We start from the raw sequence: 22,585 nt of genomic DNA on the forward strand, positions 1-22,585 counted from the left end.
AGATCCTACTAAAAGATACCTATTTAAATGCTAAAAACAAAACAGTCTCATATTATTCTCTTTTTCAACACTAAATTTATTTTAGGATAATTTTTAAGCAATAGCTTGTTCTGAGAATTAGAAACATTATCACTTTTTATGGCTGTGCTATGGATATTTTCCAAGGTTGCCTGAATAAGATGATTCACTTTTGGAGACAAGATATTTGTTTTTAGTTCCTGACCAGGTAGTGTTGGATCTTTCTCTGTGATTTGGAGGGTATTTTCAAGTACTTATAGTATTAGTGTCCAGCAGGAGAATGGAATTTATGAAATAACTTACTTTTCTTTACTTACTTATTTATTTTTAACATTTTCAAATTTGTCCTGGGGAAATTCTGTATTGGGGAATTCATGAGTAAAGTATGTGTTCTTTTAAGCACTATACCTCTTCGCCAGCCTGTCTTGAGGATTACTGGGAAACAAAACATCCAATTTTAAACAGAAAACAAAAACGCAGTCAGTATAATTCTTAGAAGGCAGATTGGCTTTTAAAGTTAGAAAATTTAGCCAGAAGAAAAAAGAAAGAAAATTTAGCCAGAAGAGAATTGTTAAGCGTAGCTTACTCATGCAGAGCACACCCTACTTCTATAGAAGTCTTGTATTGCTGTTTCTGTTTCTCTGATGATTCTTCCTTTAATGTTTAAATCTTTTCATTCTGTTTTTTTGTTTTGTTGTTGTGTATTGTTAAGGCCTGAGCCCATGCTAGGCAAGTGCTGTACTATTGAACTACATACATTCCCAGCCCTAGTGTTTTGAGTTTTCGTTGGTATTGTAGCACAGCTTATTAAATTTTACTACATCTTTTGCTTTACTCCTAAGAGCATAGGGATTCTTCAGTGTTCTCTCTTTATTTTACCTTAGCTATTTCCCTGTAGCCTTTTTTAGTGGCTTCTGATTTCATATTCCGTAGTCTCTGGCTGGGGGATTGGTTTGCCTGCAATCTTGTTTTATACTAGCTTGTCACACCTACTGTCTCCAGGCTGCTTCTTTACATGTTGCTTTTCTCAAATTAGACCTATTAAAAAACTTGAAGTTTCGGAATTTTGTGTGTTTGTATAACTCCTTTTGGCAGCAGAAGTCAGGTATTCTGTAGGTTATCTAGTCTTTCGATCCTCTTAAAACTTTTTCTGAAATAGGCTCTAGTTTTGCACTGCTTGGTATTTCATTCAGTTTATGTTTTAGTTGTAAGTCTTTTCTTTTTTATTTGTAATTACAATCTTTAAATCATTAAAATCAGATGGTTTTATTTTTAAAGTACAGATTTAGTTATTTATTTTTGCTATTGGGTTGCTTTACCACTGAGTTGCCCCAATCCTTTTTACTTTTTATTTTGAAATGGTGTTGTTAAGTTGCCTTAGGGCCTCAATAAAGTTGCTGGCACTGGCCTGGACCTTGTGATTATCCTGCCTCGGCCTCCAAGTCACTGGGATTATAGGGGTATGTACCTGGGTGAAGAACACATTTAAATAAAGAAAGAGTGGTATTGTGACAAATGGAAGGGGTTCTAACCTATTAACTAATTATGTGTGATGGAGATGGGAGGGGTGAGAGTAGGTAGGAGAAGCTATGTTTCTAGGAGACAGGGAAGAGGAGTAGGCTAAGGGAATACACCATGAACAGGGGCCTGTCGAGGGTCCCCATTTCAGTTGCCTGGTGGTAGAATTGGAGAGAGGCTACTTGTGTATTTTATCCTAGCCATGTTAGAGCTAAATGTAGAGTGAATAAAATGTGAACCAGTCAGGATTATGGTTTTTCCAGGTAAATATAATAGAAGAAAAGAGACAGGGGAATTGTATATTTATATTAAGATTGATTAAATGACTGACTGGAATTTAAACTGGATAGAGAAGGATGAGCAGAGCCAGGTGGTGCATCCGTAGTGCCAGCTACTCAGGAACTGAGGCAGGGGCCTGGGCAACATAGCAAGACCCCTCTCTTAAAATAAAAGGACAAGAGGTTGAGGGTGGTGAAAATGTAATAAAATAAATGGATTTAAAGTCTTGGGAGATTGGAGGATTGTGTGGTTGGAGTACTAGTGGGAGAGAATTTGAGAAATATAAGCTGTTCAAAGAGAAAATTGTATGAAATTAATGAGAATTTAGACAGCTCATAGTTAAATGTATTCATGGAAATGAGTTAATCAGTTACAGGGAAAGGACAGAGAGGAGTTTGAGAAACCAAGGTCAGGAGGTTTCCTTATCTGTGAGCAGTTTTTATATTTTTATTATACTTATGGATACTTTTATTAATAAAAGATGCTTGAATTTAGACAAAAATTTTGAATATTACACTTTATACTTAAAATCATAGCATGCTGTGATCCAGAATAAAAGTTTAAAGCATTAAAATTCAGTCCTACTTCATAGCAGTTCTCTTCTTCTGGAAGTGCTGGGCCTCAAACCCTGGACCATGCTTGGTCAGTACTTTACCACTGCACTCCCCCCTGCCCAAGGGCAGTGCTTTTAAAATTACTCAAGTATTACTGTTTTTTAGGTATTCCTTATCTGGCGCCTGTGGGTGATGGTCTCTGAAATTATATGCATAGTTTTTATGTGTTGTTTCCAGGGATAAGGTTCACAGATTTCATTGAAATATTTAAGAATACATAGAGCTACTTATGTAGCAAAAACGTCTAATATCAGGGACTGGTGATGTAGATCAGTGATATAGTACTTGCCTGGTATGTGTGAGGCCCTGTGGTCAATCCTTGGCACAAAGTAAGCAAATAAACAAATGGTTTAATCTCAGAGTGTAGACTTTTTTCCCTGATGCTGTGGCTCGAACCCTGGGCCTCATGTATGCTGGGTAAGTACTCTACCATTGAGCTGCACTTTCAGTCCCACAGTATAGATTTGTAAGTCTGGTTATTCAGAGATGTTTGTATTAATGTGGCAAAAACATTAGCTAACAATAATATCTTTGCTTTTTCAGGGACAGTGTCTATGAAGAGAAGTGAATATGTAGTTTTACTTGAATACCTGAGGATGAGGGCCTTTATGACGTTGATTTTTTTTTTTTTTAATATTTAAAATTAATTTTTTTCCTATTCTTAATTTCTAGTACATGACTCTCAACCCTTCTACTAAGAGGAAGAATACTGGATCCCCGGATAGGAAGCCCTCAAAGAAATCCAAGGCAGACAGTTCTTTGAGTTCACCGTTAAATCCTAAGTTATGGTGTCATGTACATTTGAAAAAATCATTAAATGGCTCACCACTCAAAGTGAAGAACTCAAAGAATTCCAGATCTCCAGAAGAACATCTGGAAGAAATGATGAAGATGATGTCACCCAACAAGTTACATGCCAACTTTCACATTCCTAAAAAAGGCCCACCAACTAAGAAACCAGGGAAGCACAGTGATAAACCTTTGAAAGCGAAGGGCAGGAGCAAAGGCATCCTGAATGGACAGAAATCCACAGGGAATGCCAAATCTCCCAAAAAGGGTTTAAAGACTCCTAAAACCAAAATGAAGCAGATGACTTTGTTGGATATGGCCAAAGGCACTCAGAAGATGACACGAGCCCCCCGGAATTCTGGGGCCACACCGAGGTCCTCCAGTAAACCTCATAAACACTTGCCTCCTGCTGCTCTGCATCTGATTGCCTATTACAAAGAAAACAAAGACCGCGAAGACAAGAAGAGTGCCCTGTCCTGTGTTATCTCCAAAACAGCTCGTCTTCTTTCCAGTGAAGATAGGGCCCGCCTCCCAGAAGAATTGAGAACTATTGTACAAAAGCGCTATGAGCTTCTAGAGCATAGGAAGAGGTGGGCCTCTATGTCTGAAGAGCAGCGAAAAGAATATTTGAAGAAGAAACGACAGGAACTAAAAGAAAAGTTGAAGGAAAAAGCCAAAGAAAGAAGAGAGAAGGAAATGCTTGAGAAATTAGAAAAGCAGAAGCGGTATGAGGACCAAGAGTTAAATGGCAAAAGTCTTCCAACATTTAGATTGGTGGATACCCCTGAAGGGCTGCCCAACACCCTCTTTGGGGATGTGGCCCTGGTGGTGGAGTTCTTGAGCTGTTATTCTGGGCTACTCTTACCAGATGCTCAGTATCCTATTACTGCTGTGTCCCTAATGGAAGCCTTGAGTGCAGATAAGGGTGGCTTTTTATACCTGAATAGAGTTTTGGTCATCCTGCTGCAGACCTTACTACAAGACGAAATAGCGGAAGACTATGGTGAATTGGGAATGAAGCTGTCAGAAATCCCACTCACTCTGCACTCTGTTTCAGAGCTGGTTCGGCTCTGCTTGCGCAGGTCAGATGCCCAGGAGGAAAGTGAGGGCTCAGACACAGATGACAATAAAGACTCGGCACCATTTGAGGACAACGAGGTACAAGATGAGTTCTTAGAGAAGCTGGAAACCTCTGAGTTTTTTGAGCTAACATCAGAGGAGAAGCTGCAGATCTTGACAGCACTGTGCCACCGGATCCTCATGACGTACTCAGTACAAGACCACATGGAGACCAGACAGCAGATGTCTGCAGAGCTGTGGAAGGAGCGGCTTGCTGTGTTGAAGGAGGAGAACGACAAGAAGAGAGCAGAGAAACAGAAGCGGAAAGAAATGGAAGCCAGAAATAAAGAAAATGGCAAAGAGGAAAATGGGTTAGGGAAAACTGATAGGAAAAAAGAAATTGTAAAGTTTGAGCCCCAGGTAGATATGGAAGCTGAAGACATGATTAGTGCTGTGAAGAGCAGAAGGCTGCTTGCCATGCAGGCCAAAAGGGAAAGGGAGATCCAGGAAAGGGAAATGAAAGGTAAGATTTTACACCCAGAGAAAAGGGAAGGCCTTTAGAAGATGGTAAAAGATGGGAAGTTCGTGGAGAAATGGGATGTCTCTGTCAATTATTTGCTTATTTCTGCAACAACCCAGAACCAGCTAGGTATGTAATGTATATTATATAATCATATTATGTGTGTGGATGTTGCTGGGGATTGAACCCAGAGTCTTGCACACACCAGGCAAGCACTCTCCCCCAGAGCTGTAGCCCTAGATCTAGGCTTGTAATATTTTAGACTGTTTGGCCTAGAATTCTGCAGTTGATGATAAGTTAATGTGATGGTGGCATCTTTTCTGGTTTTGATAAATGCCCAAACCCACATAATAGACATATTGAAAACAACAGATTGCTCTTTGGAATTGCTGACTTGGGTTTGAATTCTTTTTGCTGTATTTCTTTGGCAAGTTATTTATCCATGCCATACTTTTCTCATGTTTGGTAAGATTGAATGACAAGGTATTTGAACCCCTTAGCACAGTTGCCAACTGAGATAATGATTTTCCTTTATTATCATTTAAGAACTAAAAAATCTTGGGCTTTGATGGCACCATCAGATCTGAACTATTTATTTTATTTATTAAATTTTTATATGTTGCTGAGGATCTAACCCAGGGCCTCATGCGTGTTAGGTGAACACTTTACCACTGACCCACAACCCCAGCCCCACATTCCTTTATTTTATTTATTTATTTATTATGTGGTGCTGAGGATCAAACCCAGGGTCTCACGTGCTAGGTGAGCACTCTTTCGCTGACCCACAACCCCAGCCCCCAGATCTGAACTTTTAAGAAAAAAATCTTATCAAATGATTCTCACAACACACAATTCACCCATTTATCATATACAATTCAGTGTTTTAAAATGCACTCACAGATATGTATAACCATTGCTACAATTATATAATATTTTTATAACCTGTAAAAGAAACCCCACTCCCCTTAGCTTATTGTCACCCCATTTACCCGTCTTCTGGAGCCATAAGTAACCTATTCTAAACGTTTCCTATAAATGGAATTGTTTTAGTCAGCTTTGTGTTGCTGTGACCAAAAGACTTGACAAGAACTTAGAAGGGAAAGTTTATTATGGCCCACAGTTTCAGACATTCTATCCCTGGTTGGCCAGCTGCATAGCTGTGAGCCCAAGATGAGAGAATATATTGGTGGAAGGGTCTGGCAATTGAAGGCAGCTCAGGGCATGGCAACCAGGAAGCAGAGAGAGCTCTGTTCACTAGGGGCACAGTGTCACCCCTTGGTGACCTGCTTCCTCCAGCCCACACGCTACCTGCCTGCAGTTAACCACCCAACTGATTCATGTCATGGATTAATCCACTGATTAGGTTATAACTCTCGTTACCTAATCATTTTATCTCTGAACCTTCTTAGATTGCCTTACATGTGAGATTTTGAGGGCCACCTCGTATCTAAACCGTAACAATAGTCAAATAATAAGTGCTTTTGTGACTTTTCCTCCCCACCTAGCTTGATGTCTCAGAAGTTCACCATGCTGTCACATGTACAGCTTATGCCTGCCGGGTGCATTTGTGCATGTCTGTACTCTCAACTACTTGGGAGGCTGAGACAGGAGGATTTCAAGCTTAAGGATAGCCTGGGCAACTTAGTAAGACCTTGTCTCAAAATAAAAAATAAAAATGACTGCAGACATAGTTCAGTGGTAGAGCACTTCTGGGTTCAATTCTCAGTACTGTAAACAAACAGAAAAACATACCTCATTAAGGAAGCCATTCATAAGATCTTCTGTTTCTTCTCCAGAACGTCAATGGACATTTTAGGTTGTTTCAACCCTTGGGGTATTATGAATAATGCTATTGTAAATATTAGGACAAAAGTTTTTCTATAGACATATATTTTCTTTTCTTTTGGGTACATCTTTAGGAATGGTATTGCTGTGGAACTGCCAGGCTGTTTTAATAAAATGACTGCATAACTTTATTCCCACCAGCAGTGTCTGAAGATTCTTATTTCTCCACTTCCTCACTAATACTTGTTTTTGTCTTCATGGTTATAGCCATCCTGGTGGGAGTGAATTGATATCTCATTATTTTGATTTGCATTTCCTATATGACTAGGGATGTTCCTATTGACTATTTGTGTATCTTTGGAGAAATGTTAATTTCAGATCTTTTCCCATGATTAAATTGGGCAAAAGATCTGAATTAACTTATTGGGCATGGTGGCAAATGCCTGTCACCCCAGCTACTCAGGAGGCAGTGGCAGGAGGATCTCAAATTAAAGGGCAGCCTAGCAACTTAGCAAGACCCTGTCTAAAAATAAATCGAAAGGGCGGGGAGTATAATTTAGGTGCAATCCCTAGTACTGCTTCCTGCATAAACAAAAACAAAGTTGTCTTTTACTTACTAAGTTGCAAGACTTTTTTAAAGATATTCTAGATACAATTCCCTTATTAAACACATGTTGTAAAATGTTTTTGCCCACTTTGTGAGTGGTCTTCACTTTCTTGATAGTGCCCTTTCAGGCATAAGTACTTTTAATTTCTGTGAGATCCGGTTGTTTTGAAATGTTTTTTCTTTGGTTGCTCATGGATTTGATGTTATAGCTTGAGAATCCAATTCTTAATCCAAGATTGTAAAGGTTTACCCCTGTGTTTTCTTCAAAGAATCTTCTTTGAGTGTGCTGGAGATCAAACCCAGGGTCTCTAACACACTAACTGCAAATGCTCTAACCTACTGCTGAGCCACACATTCAGCCCACATGGTCTCTTTTTATCAGTACCTCTCATATTTATGGCTAATACCAGTTCATATGTCAAGATTAATTTTTTAAAGGTAACAAATTCCATGTTTCATTCTTTTACTTTGGTTTTTCAGTGCCTGGGATCAAATCCAGGGCCTGGAGCATGCTGTGCAGACACTGTACCACTAAGTCACACCCTCAAGCTCTTCCGTGTAATTTACATAAATAGAATTTGTCTTAATTTTTAAAAGTAACTTCTGTTGACAGTTGGATTTTTCATATTCTCACCATATTGTAGATGTTATCAGTAGAGGATCAGAGTTAAAAAATTCGACATTGTAAATAGCAGAGTTCTATACTGTTCAGTAGCAATTTGTGACAGGGAAGAACTTAAAAGACAAGGTGAGTGGGTTTTTTTGGTTGATGCTGGTGAAAAATTTCTAACAGAAAAGAATAAGCCCATGTAATTAATAAACAGAAGTGAATTGATTAAAAATTTTTGAAGTGGTTATTTAATTAGTTATTTTTATCCTGATCTTTTTGAGGATCCTGTGACTGGTAAGTGGGACTTCATGAAAATTTGAGGAATATAGGAGGATCGAAAAGAAATTGTTGCCTTACATGTCATTTCATAGATGAGAATTTTGGAGAGAGAAACAGGTTCTCTGAGCATCTACCTTTTTTTGTTGTTGTTGTTATTTGTTTGTACTGGGGATTGAACCCATGAATACTAAGCTGCGTGCCCAAACATACATACATACATACATACATATATATATTTAGAGACAGGGTCTTGTTGAGTTGCTTAGGGCCTTGCTAAACTGCTAAGACCGGCTTTGAACTGGCCATCCTGACTCAGCTGGGATTACAGGTGTGTGCCTTACCGGACTGAGCATCTTTTTTTTTTTTTTTTTGGTACTGAGGAATGAACTCAGGGGCACTCTATCACTGAGTCACATACCCAGCCCTATTTTGTATTTTATTTAGAGACAGAGTCCCGCTGAGTTTCTTAGCACCTCGATTTTGCTGAGGCTGGCTTTGAACTCGTGATCCTCCTTCCTCAGCCTCCCAAGCTGCTGGGATTACAGGTGGGCACCACCACACCTGGCTTGAGCATCTACTGATGGACACTTTTTTATCTTTACCAGTGAAACTAGAACGTGAAGCTGAAGAAGAACGAATCCGGAAGCACAAGGCAGCGGCTGAGAAGGCTTTCCAGGAAGGGATTGCCAAGGCAAAGCTAGTCATGCGGAGGACTCCTATTGGTACAGATCGAAACCATAATAGGTAAGAAGTTTGATTCTTGTTATCTTATGGGGAGATTCTTTTGTTATTAATTAATGAAGCTATCTAAAGCATTAAAAATAGATAACCATTTCTATTCAATTTTCCAATTTTGATTGAAAACATAATTGCTTATCATACATTTACTGAACATTATCTATGCCAAATGCAGGGTTATAAAGTTAAATAAGCCGTGTCCCTCAGCTGGGGATGTAGCTTAGTGGTAGAGTGTTTACCCAATATTCAGAGGCCCTGGGTTTGTTCCCAGCATTGCCACTAAGAAAATTAAAAAAAAAAAAAAAAGGGTGTTTTCTGGCTCTTGAAGTCACTAAAAATAAGATAAAGTGTATTCCAAATAGAGTTTCTTATAGTTTCTTAGACACAACATACACTCTCAGACATTTTTTTTTTAGCAGTACTGGGGGTTGGACCCAGGGCCTTGCAAATGCTAGGCAAGCAGTCTATCACTGAGCTACAGTATCCAACCTGGTAATATATTTTAAATACATGCATTGTGTGGAATCCAAAGATAGCAATTAGCAATTATAAAGATTATAGACATTAAGTAAATTTTGGTGTCCTCTGCTTTACCTTATCAGTTTTATCTGTTTGCAATTTTGAGCAAAGGTGCTATCGGCTGCAGTGTCAAATGCTTGTCATACTCTAGTCAGCTTTTCTAATATTAAAATCATCCCATCCTGATGTATTCATTATCTGATTAACACTGATTGTGATTTGTAGATACTGGCTCTTCTCAGATGAAGTTCCGGGGTTGTTCATTGAAAAAGGCTGGGTACATGACAGTATTGACTACCGATTCAACCATCGCCGCAAAGACCGTGCAGACTCTCCTGATGAGGATTACTATCCCCGAAGTAAGCCTGTCTACTCTAGATACCCCTCAAATTGTGATAGGTTCATGTCCTAATAAACTCATCACAGGCTGAAAGGATTGCATGTTGGAAATGCATTGAACGAATCTAAACTTCCAGGCATCCCGCTTGGCAGCATAGCACACTGCGATGCCTCAGTGTTTCCCCTGTGATTGTGCGACTGCCTGCTGCTGCTCTACGTTGCATGAGAATAAGTACTGCCTGTTGCTGGCCTGGGAAAAGATCATAATTCAGAATTTAAAGTACCGTTTCTACTGCATTTGTATTGCTTTACACCGTTATAAAGTTAAAAATTTTAAGTCAAACCATTTAAAATAAGGACTCTCAATATTTGTTTTACCCAACTAATGTAGGCACCACATTAAGGAGTACTACCTTTCCATTTCCTTAAAAAAAGCTAGAAGTATTTAGTGAGGTGAGTGGTTGTGAATGCATAGAGAGAAGGAAAGAAATTCACATTTTATTACCAGTTTTGTTCTCACTATTGTTGAGAGGATAAATAGCTTGAATATTAGGATATTTGGGCAATAAATATTTATAGGCATAGTTTTCAAATTTTGTACCTTGTAGACTTCTTTATAGGTGCTTCAGGGTGTAGAATTGAGGTTAGGAACTAGGAAAGCAGAGTTATATCTTCTATCCCAGCAGCTTGGGAGGCAGAGGCAAGAGAATTTCGAGTTTAAGGTCAACCACAACAATTTAGAGAGGGCCTAAGCAATTTTGCAAGACTCTTTCTCAAAATAAGAAAAAAAATGAGCTAGGGATGTGGCTCAGTGGTTAAGTGCTTCTAAGTTCAATTCCTGGTACCAAAGAATATATATAAATAAGTAAGTAAGTAAAGTAAGTAAGTAAGTTAGTTAGTTAGTTTCCGCGCTCTTTGCTTTTAAAAGTATTTATTCAAGATTTTTGGAGCGTCTCTTGTCTACAAAGAAATTTTTCAAAAATGGAAAACAGTATAATTTAGGAATAAGATCAATCATAGGAAACATTTTCATATGTAAATAACATTTAAAAGCATGTTAATTATGTCTCAATACTATAGTTACATTCACAGTCACTCTAATAAATCTCAAAACTGTAGCTAACTTTTTTAAAAAATAATGTTTAGGGGCTGAGGTTGTGGCTTAGCTCACCTAGAGTGTGCAAGGCACTGGGTTCAATCCTCAGCACCACATATAAATAAACAAACGAATGAATAAATAAAATAAAGATATTGCATCCAACTACAACTAAAAATATTTTTTAAAAGCAGAGGACTCATAATAATAATACTTGGTACATGTCATTTAGAGAAATCTAGGAATTCACTAATGCATGTAAAGCAGTTTTGTCCTCTTAAATGCAAATGTTAAGTCAACATATTACTTACATTTTAAATTTTTATTTAGGATTTATGAAAGATTTTCATTTTTAAATATGACTAAAAAAATTTAGTACTTTCAGCAAGATTCCCTTTTGGGATTTCTTTCTCCATATTTGTTTCATAAAGCAGAATATTCTATAATTAGCATTTTTAATATTTTTTACATTTTACTATTTCTGCTTTTTCTAATTTATTCTTTGCTGAGTTGTATTCAGAAAGCTTTCTAAGAAATGGTTTTCTTTGTTAAATTTATTTTAATTAGGTATATATGACAGCAGAATGCATTTTGATTCATTGTACACAATTGCAGCTCAACTTTACATTTCTATGGTTGTACATGATGTAGCATCACACCATATGTGCAGTCATACATGTACCCAGGGTACTGATGTCCATCTCATTCCACTCTCTTTCCTGCCCCCATGCACACTCCCTCAACTCCCTCCCTTCCCTCCCCTTTAAAGCAATTTTTACTGTGCTGAGGATGTAGCCCCAAACAAGACAGATAAGGTCTGGAATGTTGTTTAAAATTCTGGTAAAGGGCTAGGGTTGTAGCTCAGTGACAGAGTGCTTGCCTAACACGTGTGAAAGATAATAAATAAAGGTATCCATCTACAACTACAAAAAATGGATTTTTAAAATATTTTTTATTTGTAGTTAAACACAATACTTTTATTTATTTATTTTTATGTGATGCTGAGGATCAAACCCAGGGCCTTGCATGTGCTAGACAGGTGGTCTACCTCTGAGCCACAACCCCAGCCCCCAAAAAATATTAAAAAAAAATTTTTTTCTGGTAAAGAGAAACACAGCAAATACATAACTAAATATTGGCAAAAGTGGCATGCACCTGTAGTCCCAGTTACTTTGGGGCTAAGATGCGAGGGTCATTTGAGCCATGTTGTTCAGGTCCAGCCTGGGCAACACTACAAGACCCTGTCTCTTTAGAATATAAAACTTGGTGTGTGGGGGGGGGAGTCATGAGGGGTCCTGGACAGTCTTCTTCATCTTGGCACATTTATATAGCATGTTGGGTTTGTAAAGTAAACGCAAATTGCTTTTCTGAATATGTGTTTTCATTCTTTCTCAAAGTATACCTGTTGAATATATTTTAAGAAATTAAATTTCTCTTTTTTTTTTAAGTTTTAAAAATGAAATGCTTGGGGGCTGGGGTTGTGGCTCAGTGTTAGTGCACTTGCCTAGCATCCATGAGGCACTGGGTTCGATTCTCAGCACCACCTACAAATAATAAAATAAAGGTCCAACAACAACTAAAATTAATTATTAAAAATGGGATGTGTGGGTCAGATTAGGTCTTCTCAACCTCCATGTTACTAACATTTTGAGTCAGAATTCTTTGTAGTGGAAACTGTTCCATGTTTATGTGATGTTTAGCAGTACCCATAGCCTCCGGATGTCAGTAGTGAAAACCAAGCACTGCTCCCTGTTGAGAACCATTGGGTTAGTAGAACCCAATGAAAATTGCTTGTCACATATTAGATTATTACATTTCTTTAGGAAATATTCATGTTTTAAGTAGTACTTCATTTTAGAGAAACTCTTAACCCAAACTTAAGCTCACAGAATTGGGTTTTTTGGTTGTTTTTGATAGTACCAGGAATTGAACCCAGGTCCCTGTACATGCTAGGCAAATGCTCTTCCACTAAGCCACATCCACAGCCCATACTCAAAGAATTGTTAATAAGAAAACTACTAATATTATTATATTTTCCCAAACTTCAAATGTAAGATATTTTCACGTTGAATTATATTAAGTGTAGTTTATGTCGCCTTGTCAAAAACTGTAGTTTTTATAGACTTTATAAATACCCAGCTGAGGTCACTGTTAAATTAGCAGTTAACTGTGGAGTCAGGATCATCAGAACCGGGAGACATTACTGGAAGAGGTCTGTTTTATAATGTGTTTCAAAAGCCAGGTGGCAGCATGGCATAGTCATGTCTGCTATACCTGTAATTCCAGCTTCTTGAAGAGGACAGCAGATTCGAGATCAGCTTGAGCAATAATGAGACCCTGTCTGAAAATAAAATTTTTAAAAGGCTGGATGTTTAGTTTGGTGGTAGAGTACTTGGCTGACGTGCAAGGACCTAGTTTCCATTCCAAAACAGGTAGTGATTAGGCAGACAGCTTGGGGTATCACAGTGGTAGAGCACTTTCCTAGTATGTTCAAGGCCCTGGGCTCCATATCCAGTACTGCCAGAACAACAACAAAACCTTATGTCAGTTACATAGTTAAAGAGATCCCTCAAGAGAGAACTGGGCATCCAAATCCCTTTATTTGTACATCAAGTTTTCTTTTTTTCCTGAGGATTGAACCCAGGAACACTGTACCACTGAGTAATCCCCACACCCCTGCTTCCCCATCCCTCAGTCCTTCCTTGAGATAGGGTCACACTAAATTGCCCAGGTTGGCCTTAAATGGGCAGTCCTTCTACCTCAGCCTCCTGAATAGTTGGGATTTATGCGTGTGTAATGCTGTGCTTGGTATTGTGGATGTTCTTGTTTAGTGTTTTCTAGTTCCAGGATGATACTGTCTCTTCAAAATTACCCAACTATAAAGACTACACAGGATTACATGGTAGAATTTCATGGAAATTGCTTCAGGTTAAGGAGAAGAGAATGGGGGCAGGGAGAGGACAAATTATAGTATTAAGTCAGAATGAAAATATTGTGTTCTAAATTGGGCTTTGATAAATTGGCTTAAGAAATATCTATATTAAGGTCATAAACATGTATATATGTGAACTGATTTATTAAAAAGTTAGTGGTTATTATTTGACATTTGAAGTCTCCAAGGTTAAGTCTGTAGTATTTTCTATATTCTAGTTATCTCCATTTCTTCTCAGGTGTCTTTGCTGTTAACATCATTTAAAAGGAACATTCATTTTTTCTTTTTCTTTCTTTTTTTTTTTGCAGTACTGGGAATCAAATCCAGTGCCTCAGTCATTTGAGGCAAGCGCTATTATCACTGAGCTACGTCCCATTCCAAGGATTCTTTATTTGCTTTGATGTAAAGTTATTTAGTCATCCCTCTACTCTGTTCTAAGTTACTATACTCTTAAAATTTTAACTATACAGCTGTTCAACTGTAGAGAGTAAATACAGGTACTTCTTAACTTCCTGTGGAGTTATGTTCCCAAAAACCCACTGGAAATTGAAAATATTATATGTTGAAGATGCAGTTAAGGGCTAGAGTTGTAGCTCAGTAGAAGAGCGCTTGCCTAGCACTTGGAGGCCCTGGGTTCAATTCTCAGTACCACATAAAAATAAACTAAATACAACTAAAATAAACTAATACAACTAAAAAAAATTTAAAAAATAAAATGCATTTAATACATATATCCTACTAAACAGCATGGCTTAGGAGCATCGTAGCACACTGTAAACCATCATTGCTTACCCTTGGGAGTATGTGGCTTGCTGACACTACCCAGCATTGCAGTAGAGTGCTGTATTGCATATTGCAGACCCAGGGAAAGTTAATAAAAGTTTGAAGTACAGTTTCTAATGATATGATGATGTGTATCACTTTCCTATCATCATAAAATGAAAAAGTTGTAAGTTGTGTCGTCATAATTTGGAGACTATTTGACTCAGATAATGTACTGTGCATGATATTTAAGAGAAATGTCACATATTTGATAGACAGCATCTATGTTGTTAGTTGTTGGGCCTGGCATAGAGTACTTAAGTTTTGAAACGAGGAATTAGTATTTACTATGATCAACTTAATGGTTTCATTCTTCTTAGGTAAGAAAACAAACTTAGGCAAAAACACAACTGTTAACACACAGCATGGATCAGCAGTAGAAATGGCTGTGGAGACTACCATTCCCAAGCAAGGACAGAACCTATGGTAATGTGAGCATTCATCTGGTTGCTCTTTCTTTTTTCTTTTTTCTGAAGTGTTAAGGAAGAAAATATTTAGTATAATGACATCTAATAAGAACATTTCATGTTACTTTGAATTTTTGAATATTAAAACTGTTTTAAAAGCAGATTTGATTTTCTGATAAGCAGATATTTGTATTTCTCAACATTTGGAATTTGATTTTTCCCTCTGTAATAACCTTTGTATATTATACAATATCTTATAATATTATATAAGATCTTATATGGCAGTAGAGAAGCTCTTGAATCTGGGAACAGAGGATTTAGGATATTCCTGAATTAGGTTTTATTAATTCATTCAAGTTTATTTGGTAATTATTTATACTTTTTATAAACTATAACAAATTTATTGATTAAAACTTATTAAAGAGTAGAAATTGTATGTACATCCAGTAGCCTTCCTTTTTGCATAGTTGTGCTTTTTTAGCAAGAAACTAGGTTTTGAGAGGGCCCTTCTAATTTCGTTAACTGCATTAGCTGTGATCAACTGACTTTTCATCTTTCAGGTATAGGTTTTCTTTTTGAAGTTATGTGGACATATATTTCTATTAACTTTATAAAATTTTTCATAGTACTAAAGAAACACTGGCTCCAGTGTTGGGATAAAGCTGACAATTGGCATCGTGGAAAAGTGAATTCTTTATTCTAATTGTAGATATTTGACTGTAAACAGGTTTAGGATTTTGCTTTTACAACTTCCACCACCAACCCTTGATCCATTATTGTTTGACTGATGGCTTTTCAGAGTTGTAAGATCTGTTTTGCCTCTACAGGTTTTTATGTGATAGTCAGAAGGAATTGGATGAGTTGCTAAACTGCCTTCATCCTCAGGGAATAAGAGAAAGTCAACTTAAAGAGAGACTAGAAAAGAGGTAAGGATTTTTCTCTTGCTTCTCACATCTTCTCTTCAATAGTAGATATAAATATCTGAGGAATATTTTAAGTTTTGCTTATAAAGTAAAAATTTAAAAATTTCTGTAACCCTTGGATGTTCATATTTTGGTGCATCATGCTTATCTGGAAAAATATACCTTTAAATCATATATAATACAGGCTAGCAGGATTTCTTACTGAATAATGCTTGCCCTGTATCAAGCTGTTAGCCTCATTGTAATTAGGCACTCTTGCAAACGTAGTACCAGATGGGTTGGTTTTTTAAAAGTGTTCCGTTCATTAAGCTGGTGCATTGGCACACCCCTCTAATCCCAGCAGCTCTGAATGCTGAGGATTGCATTTTTGAGGCCAGCCTCAGCAATTTAGCAAGGGTCTTAGCAGTTTAACAAAACCCTGTCCCAAAATAAAAAGGGGTAAGGTTGTAGCTCTGTGGCACAGCACCCCAAGTTCAATCCCCAGTACCAAAAAAAGGTGTTTTGTCAAGATTCACTATAGCCCTAAAGTGGAATGTAAATACCCATCATGTGGATAAACAAAATATGGTATTTCTGAATGATGGGATGTTATTTAGCCACAAGAATGGAATGAAGTGTTGTTACAACATGGATGAACCTACAAAATGTAAGGTTTGAATGAAAGAAGCCAAATATAAAATACTAGATATTTTATGGTTTCTTTTATATGAAACATCCAGAAGGGGCAACTACTTAGAAACAGAAAGCAAATTCCTCATTGCCAGAGAATAGGGGAGGGAATATTAGGACTGTTAACATGCATGAATCTCTAGGGTTTTGGAAATGCTTTCGAGCTTGGTAGTTGTGATGATTTTATAACATAAAATCCCATAAAACAATACCTTTTTTAAATGGTGAATTGTATTTTATATAAATTATATCTTTTAAAAAAAAGCTGGGCCTCATCGAATATACCTATAATCCTAGGTATTTGGGAAGCTGAGGCAGGAGGATTATAGGTTTAAGGCCAGCCTGGGCATGCTAGTGATACCTATCTCACAATAAAAAGGACTGGGGGTATAGTTCAGTGGTAGAGTTGTAGCCTAGTATGCATGAGGGAGGCCCTGGATTTCATACCCGATATGAGAAACAAAACAAAATTAAAATCCACAAAACCAGTCTTGTTTTCAAAATAGCATCCACTTCATTTAGAGGTTTTTTTTTTTTTTTTTTTTTTTAATGCTATTTCTGTTGTATCCACTCTTTATATCAAAGGCAGGGTTTTTGACTTAAGGCTACTTCTAATTTCTGACCACATATTTATTTTCATGGCTGAATCTAGAGTTTGTTCATCAGATAAAAATAGCGTTTAATACATACTCTATGGAATTGCCAGACTTTTTGGACTGGTGTTAGGTATATTGTATTAAATTTATTCCATTGCTTAATATGTTCATTAATTAAAATTATGCTCAAAATCGTGTTTCTTAATACAAATGTATCTTGTCAATTTAAGAAAGAAAGTGTTAGTACCCAGAACCACAAAGAAATACAGATCTATGAGGTTCCTCCTCTTTGGTCAAAGTATTTTTATAGGCATATGAGTAGATTTAGAGGACCTATTCTATGCATTAAATGCAAACAGATCAAAACTTCTTGTTCATGGTTAGAGACTATCAGGATTAAAGATGAAAGCTAGGTGTGGTGAAAGCCAGCACTTGAGGAGGCTTAGCCAGGAGGATCTAGAGTTCAGTGCCAGCCTGGGCAACATACTGAGACCATGTCTTAAGGTAAAAACTTTTTTTTCTTTTTTTTTTTTTAACTGAATATTTTTAGAATTCCTTGGAGCTAGGGGCAGTGGCACACATTTAAAATCCCAGCAACTTGGGAGGCTGAGGCAGGGCGATTGCAAGTTCAAGGCCAGCCTCAGCAGTTTAGAGAGACCCTGCCTCAAAATAAGAAGTAAAAAAGGCTGGGGATATATCCCAGCTGTAAAGTGCCGAGTTTAATCTTCAGTACCAAAAACAAACAAAAAAAAAAACTAAAAAAAAAAACTCTTGTTTGCTTTGTTTTGAAATTCTGTTCTTTTCTTTATAGTACTGGAGATTCGAGCCAGGAGTGCTTTATCACTGAGCTGCATCCCCAGCCCTTTTTATTTTTTATTTTCAGACAAGGCCTCACTAGGTTGCTAAGGCTGCCCTTGAATTTGAAATCCTCATGCCCCAGCTTCCTGAGTCACTAGGATTATAGTCATCTACCACTCCGCTGGCTTGTTTTGAACTCTAAAAAATTTTTTTTTTTTTTTTTTTTTTTTTTTAGTTGTAGATGGACACAATACCTTTATTTTATTTATTTTTATGTGGTGCTGAGGATCAAACCCAGTGCCTCATATGTGCTAGATGAGCACTCTACCACTGAGCCACAACCCCAGCCCCCTCTTTTAAACTTTTTTAAGGATACCAGGCAGTTTGGCATTTGTTTCCTATTTAAGTGACATCATGTTTCTTATAATTGAATTGCACTTTTATTTCTGTATAATATTCCATAAATCTATATAATATTAGTGAATTCAGCCTAGTTTGTCCCTTCTTTTGGTGATTGTTTGAGTTGTTTCTTCTTGAGGGAGACCGGGGATAGGATAATGTTTCATGAGCCATTTGAGGTTCTAATTTGAAAACCAAAACATACATACTATTTACAAGAAAATACGTAAAGGGATGGGAATGTAAATAAAAGGGTGAGCAAAACTATATGAGGGCAGCTAGAAGCATAAGAAAATAAGATTTTTATATTCACTGACTATAAAAATTAACCATGTACTTAGCCACAAAAGCTCAACAAATTTACAAACATTGACTTTAGGATATTTTCTCAGATTGCAGTAAAGTTAAAATGAATTCTTCATTAATGGCCAAAATGATCTTAACTGCCACTGAGTTAAGTGTATTCCTAGATGACACTTGCATCAAAGGAGAAAATGAAAGGGAGGTTCTGTAGCATCTGGAAATCGTGAAGGGAGAAACCATCGTGACATAGTGAAGGTACATCCAAGGAATAAAAGTCTTTATTACTAAGACAGAGAGAGGAACTTTGTATTCAGCTCGAATGACATGAGCTTTAGTGTTTATTTTGTAGGAAGCCTACAGGAAAGCCTGTGGCCCCTGGGGTAGAGTGCCTGATAGGAATCTATTGCTGGGACCTGAAAGGGTTAATCTTCAGTGTGAGACTAAACTTTGCTGAAGTTACCGTGTAGTTTTGGTCGTACATTGACATTTCTTTGTGTTGTGGTAAGTTTTAAGCAGACAAATTTAAAATCATCCCAGTTTGGTGGCATTTTCTTGGAACAAACAATCAAGTGCAGGTTCTCCAGAGGAGCACAGCACTAGCCAGGCCTCCAGCAGTTCCCATAGCTGACATTCCAGGAGAGTCCTGGTCACAAAATGCACAAATCAGGTGTCATGAGTGAGAACTAGGAAAGGCATTGTTTACCAGACACCAGAATAAAATAATTGTTTTTAGAATGAAGCAAGAATTAAGAAAAATTTGAAAATTGTGTACCTAAAACATGAGACTGACTAAAAAACAATAAGGAGAAAATAAGTTTTGTAGAAATAGAACATGTCATTCAAGTAATTGAAATTTAAAGAATATCTTCAAATACTTTTTTTCTTTTTCTTTTTTTTCCCCAAATACTTTTTATTTCCCCCTTTCCTTTGCCCCAATTCTTATAGGTACCAGGACATCATTCACTCTATTCATCTAGCTCGTAAACCAAATTTGGGTCTAAAATCCTGTGATGGCAACCAGGAGCTTTTAAACTTTCTCCGGAGTGATCTCATTGAAGTTGCAACGAGGTTACAAAAGGGAGGACTTGGATATGTGGAGGAAACATCAGAATTCGAAGCCCGGGTAAAGAGTATTAAAAAAAACACTTTGAAAGCTGTTACCTAGAAAAATACAGTTTGAAATTGTTTCTTGATACTGTAATTGACTTGCCAAGATAACCCTAGAAATCATGTTTGGGTTTGTCTTGAGTGTTATGTATACAACCAAAAATTGTTTAAGGACGTCATTTTTCCCTTTGTTATCTTTTGCTGATTTCCAGAAAAAAATCTAGTAGTCTCCTCAGAACCTTTGTTTGAAAAGAGCTTATCTATTTACCTGAATGAAAACTGGCTGTCAAGTCATGGTCATATAACATTTCTTTTTGTGTGTATGTGGTCCTGGGGATTGAATCCAGAGCCTTGGCAAGCACTCTATCAAATGAGCTATATCACCAGCCCATCATTTAACTTTTCTTTCCATTATGATACCTGTGCTTCAAATTGTGAAATGTGTCTGTGTATCCTACTTGGATCCATTCTGTATACTCTATCAGCTGAGTTAAGCTATGTTTAGTTGGGTGTCACTTATGCTAATTAAGTGAAGTATATTTTAAGGCCCATTCACAGTCCTGATGTGTGAAAGGATCCTTAAGAAGTATAAGTTAAGCTGTTTCAAGAGACCCCTTGTTCCACGTTACATAAGTCTATGTACCAAAGCTGAAGAGAAGACTGGCAAATACTATCAACTGTTATTGTAAGATGTGTTTTTCCGATTTTAAATCATAAAGTCCACATAATTCTAGATACTAATGTTTGTGGATCTTTTCGAATTATAGTCAGTCTTCTAACCATGGGCTCCACATCTGCATATTCAACCAACCACCGATCAAAAATGTTTGGGAAGGGGCTGGGTTTGAGGCTCAGCGGTAGAGCACTTGCCTAGCACATGTGAGGCCCTGGGTTCGATCCTCAGCATCACATACAAATAAATAAATAAAGTAAAGGTATTGTGTCCAACTACAACTAAAAAAAATATTTAAAAAAAATGTTTGTGAAAATTTGTGACTGTACTGAACATGTGGAGATTTTTTTTCCCCCTTGTCTTAAATTCTGAGAGATATTTATGTAGCACTTACATTGTAATAGGTTTCATAAGTCATTTACAGCTTAATACATGGAAGGATGTGCAAGCTATATGCAAATACTGTACCCCTTTATATAAGGGACTTACACTTTTATGGGTATTAAGGAGTGTTTGTGTTGGGAGGTGCATCTGATAGTGTGGTGTATGTATTTTTTTCCCCCCTTCTTTTTCCTTTTCTGAGGTGGGGTCTCATGTTGACCAAGCTGGCCTTGAATTTGTGATTTTCCTACCTCAATCTTATGACAAATTAGGACACCACACATGACCACACCTGGCTTTTTGGCTTGTGTATTCTTACACTTGTATAGTTTGGTGCATCTTTTTCATTTTCCCTGATTTGTAAATATCAATCCTTTTTTTTTTTTTCATGGTCTGCATTTCTGTTTCTTTGTTATCAGAATTAACAAATTACATATAACGTATTACATATGTAAGTTTTTCCTTTTAACTAGTCTAGTGATGAATCCTTGGTACATTTTCTAGAAAAACAGATTTAAAAATATTTGTGGTTCTGAATGATACTTGAAGACTTGTTGAACCTAAGTGATTTTGTTATTTTCCAGTACTACATATTTATTTCATGTCAGATGGGTGATATGGTGAGGTTGTAACAAGAGAGAGGCACATCTCAGAACAGTGTGAACATCCAATCATAACCTGAAAAGTAGCTATACACATACTTTTAAAATTTTAACAAATGCTCATCAGTTGCCTACACTGCTCAATCCAGACCTCTTTCTTAGTGACATTGAGTTGTATCTCTTTTTAGCTGTAAAATGGAATTTCTAAATTGGTATGCCTTCTGTGATAAGATAGTGTGCAGTGTGTAAGAGCATGATTTATTTTTGAAAAATTGTCATTTGATAGATAACTTCTGAATTATTATAAAGAGAAGACAATAACTTGTATATACACTAACTCAGAATATTTTCACTAAGCATCAAGTAGAACAGTTTAAAATCTTTTCACCAAAAATACCTTTATTGTTGAAAGACTGCCCAAAACTTAGTTTATTTAGGCTTTTAATCAAGAAACCTAAAGCTTCCAATTAGAAATTCTAACTAGCATGAGGTGATCAGGTTAAATCCTTATAATATGAGTAAGAATAACTTTAAAGTTTTGACCTGGGCTGGGATTGTGGCTCAGTAGTATGGCGGTTGCCTAGCATGCATGAGGCACTGGGTTCGATCCCCAGAACCACGTAAAAATTAAAAATAAAGGTATTATGTCCATCTATAACTAAAATAAATTTAAAAATTTTTTTTTAATATTTTAAAAAAAAGTTTTGACCTATACATTGTAATTGAGGGAATCTGCTGGCCTCCATCAGCAGAGCACACAAACAAAATGAGTAATGAGAAGCATATCCAAAGTGAGTACAAAGTATCCTATAAAATGCATGTGCTTATATTTTCAAGGGGAATAATGTCTAATTCCCAAAGAGCATACAATGTAGTAAGGGGCACAGAAACAGATAAGAGTTCATTAACCCACAAGGACAGTGAAAGAAATAGAGTCCTGTGCCCTGGAATGAAATGCAGGCTTCATGGACCAGGTGGTATCCAGGCCAGACCAGGAACATGAATGAATATTGATGTCTGTGAGGAGGGATCTGCAGGGCTAGAGAGGAAAAACAAATCAAGACACCAAATCACCGACCTAATGACTATTCAGATGACAGTGGAGTGTTTGTACTGGGTGAAGGGATGTACTCGAACAAGCTTTGCATAGAACAGAGAAAGATTTCAACAAGAGGGCGAAATACCTTCCCCAGTGGAGGCCCC

The 22,585-nt window shown here is 37.1% G+C and overlaps 1 protein-coding gene and 1 pseudogene across 2 annotated transcripts in view; one reads left to right on the forward strand and one right to left on the reverse strand.

Annotated features, from left to right (window-relative positions):
* The window catches only part of Baz1b (bromodomain adjacent to zinc finger domain 1B), an 80,823-nt gene that overhangs the window by 39,807 nt on the left and 18,431 nt on the right, over window positions 1–22,585 (forward strand). For both annotated transcript variants that reach the window (XM_076840746.2, XM_076840745.2), the window contains exons 7-12: window positions 3,102–4,800; window positions 8,684–8,822; window positions 9,561–9,694; window positions 14,845–14,950; window positions 15,759–15,857; window positions 19,565–19,742. In XM_076840746.2, the coding sequence (XP_076696861.1) occupies window positions 3,102–4,800; window positions 8,684–8,822; window positions 9,561–9,694; window positions 14,845–14,950; window positions 15,759–15,857; window positions 19,565–19,742 (2,355 nt within the window). The remainder of the gene's footprint in view (window positions 1–3,101; window positions 4,801–8,683; window positions 8,823–9,560; window positions 9,695–14,844; window positions 14,951–15,758; window positions 15,858–19,564; window positions 19,743–22,585) is intronic.
* Window positions 21,383–21,469, reverse strand: LOC143385535 (small nucleolar RNA U13; annotated as a pseudogene).

This window comes from Callospermophilus lateralis, chromosome 19 (assembly GCF_048772815.1).
Source record: "Callospermophilus lateralis isolate mCalLat2 chromosome 19, mCalLat2.hap1, whole genome shotgun sequence".
NCBI classification, from domain to species: Eukaryota; Metazoa; Chordata; class Mammalia; order Rodentia; family Sciuridae; genus Callospermophilus; species Callospermophilus lateralis.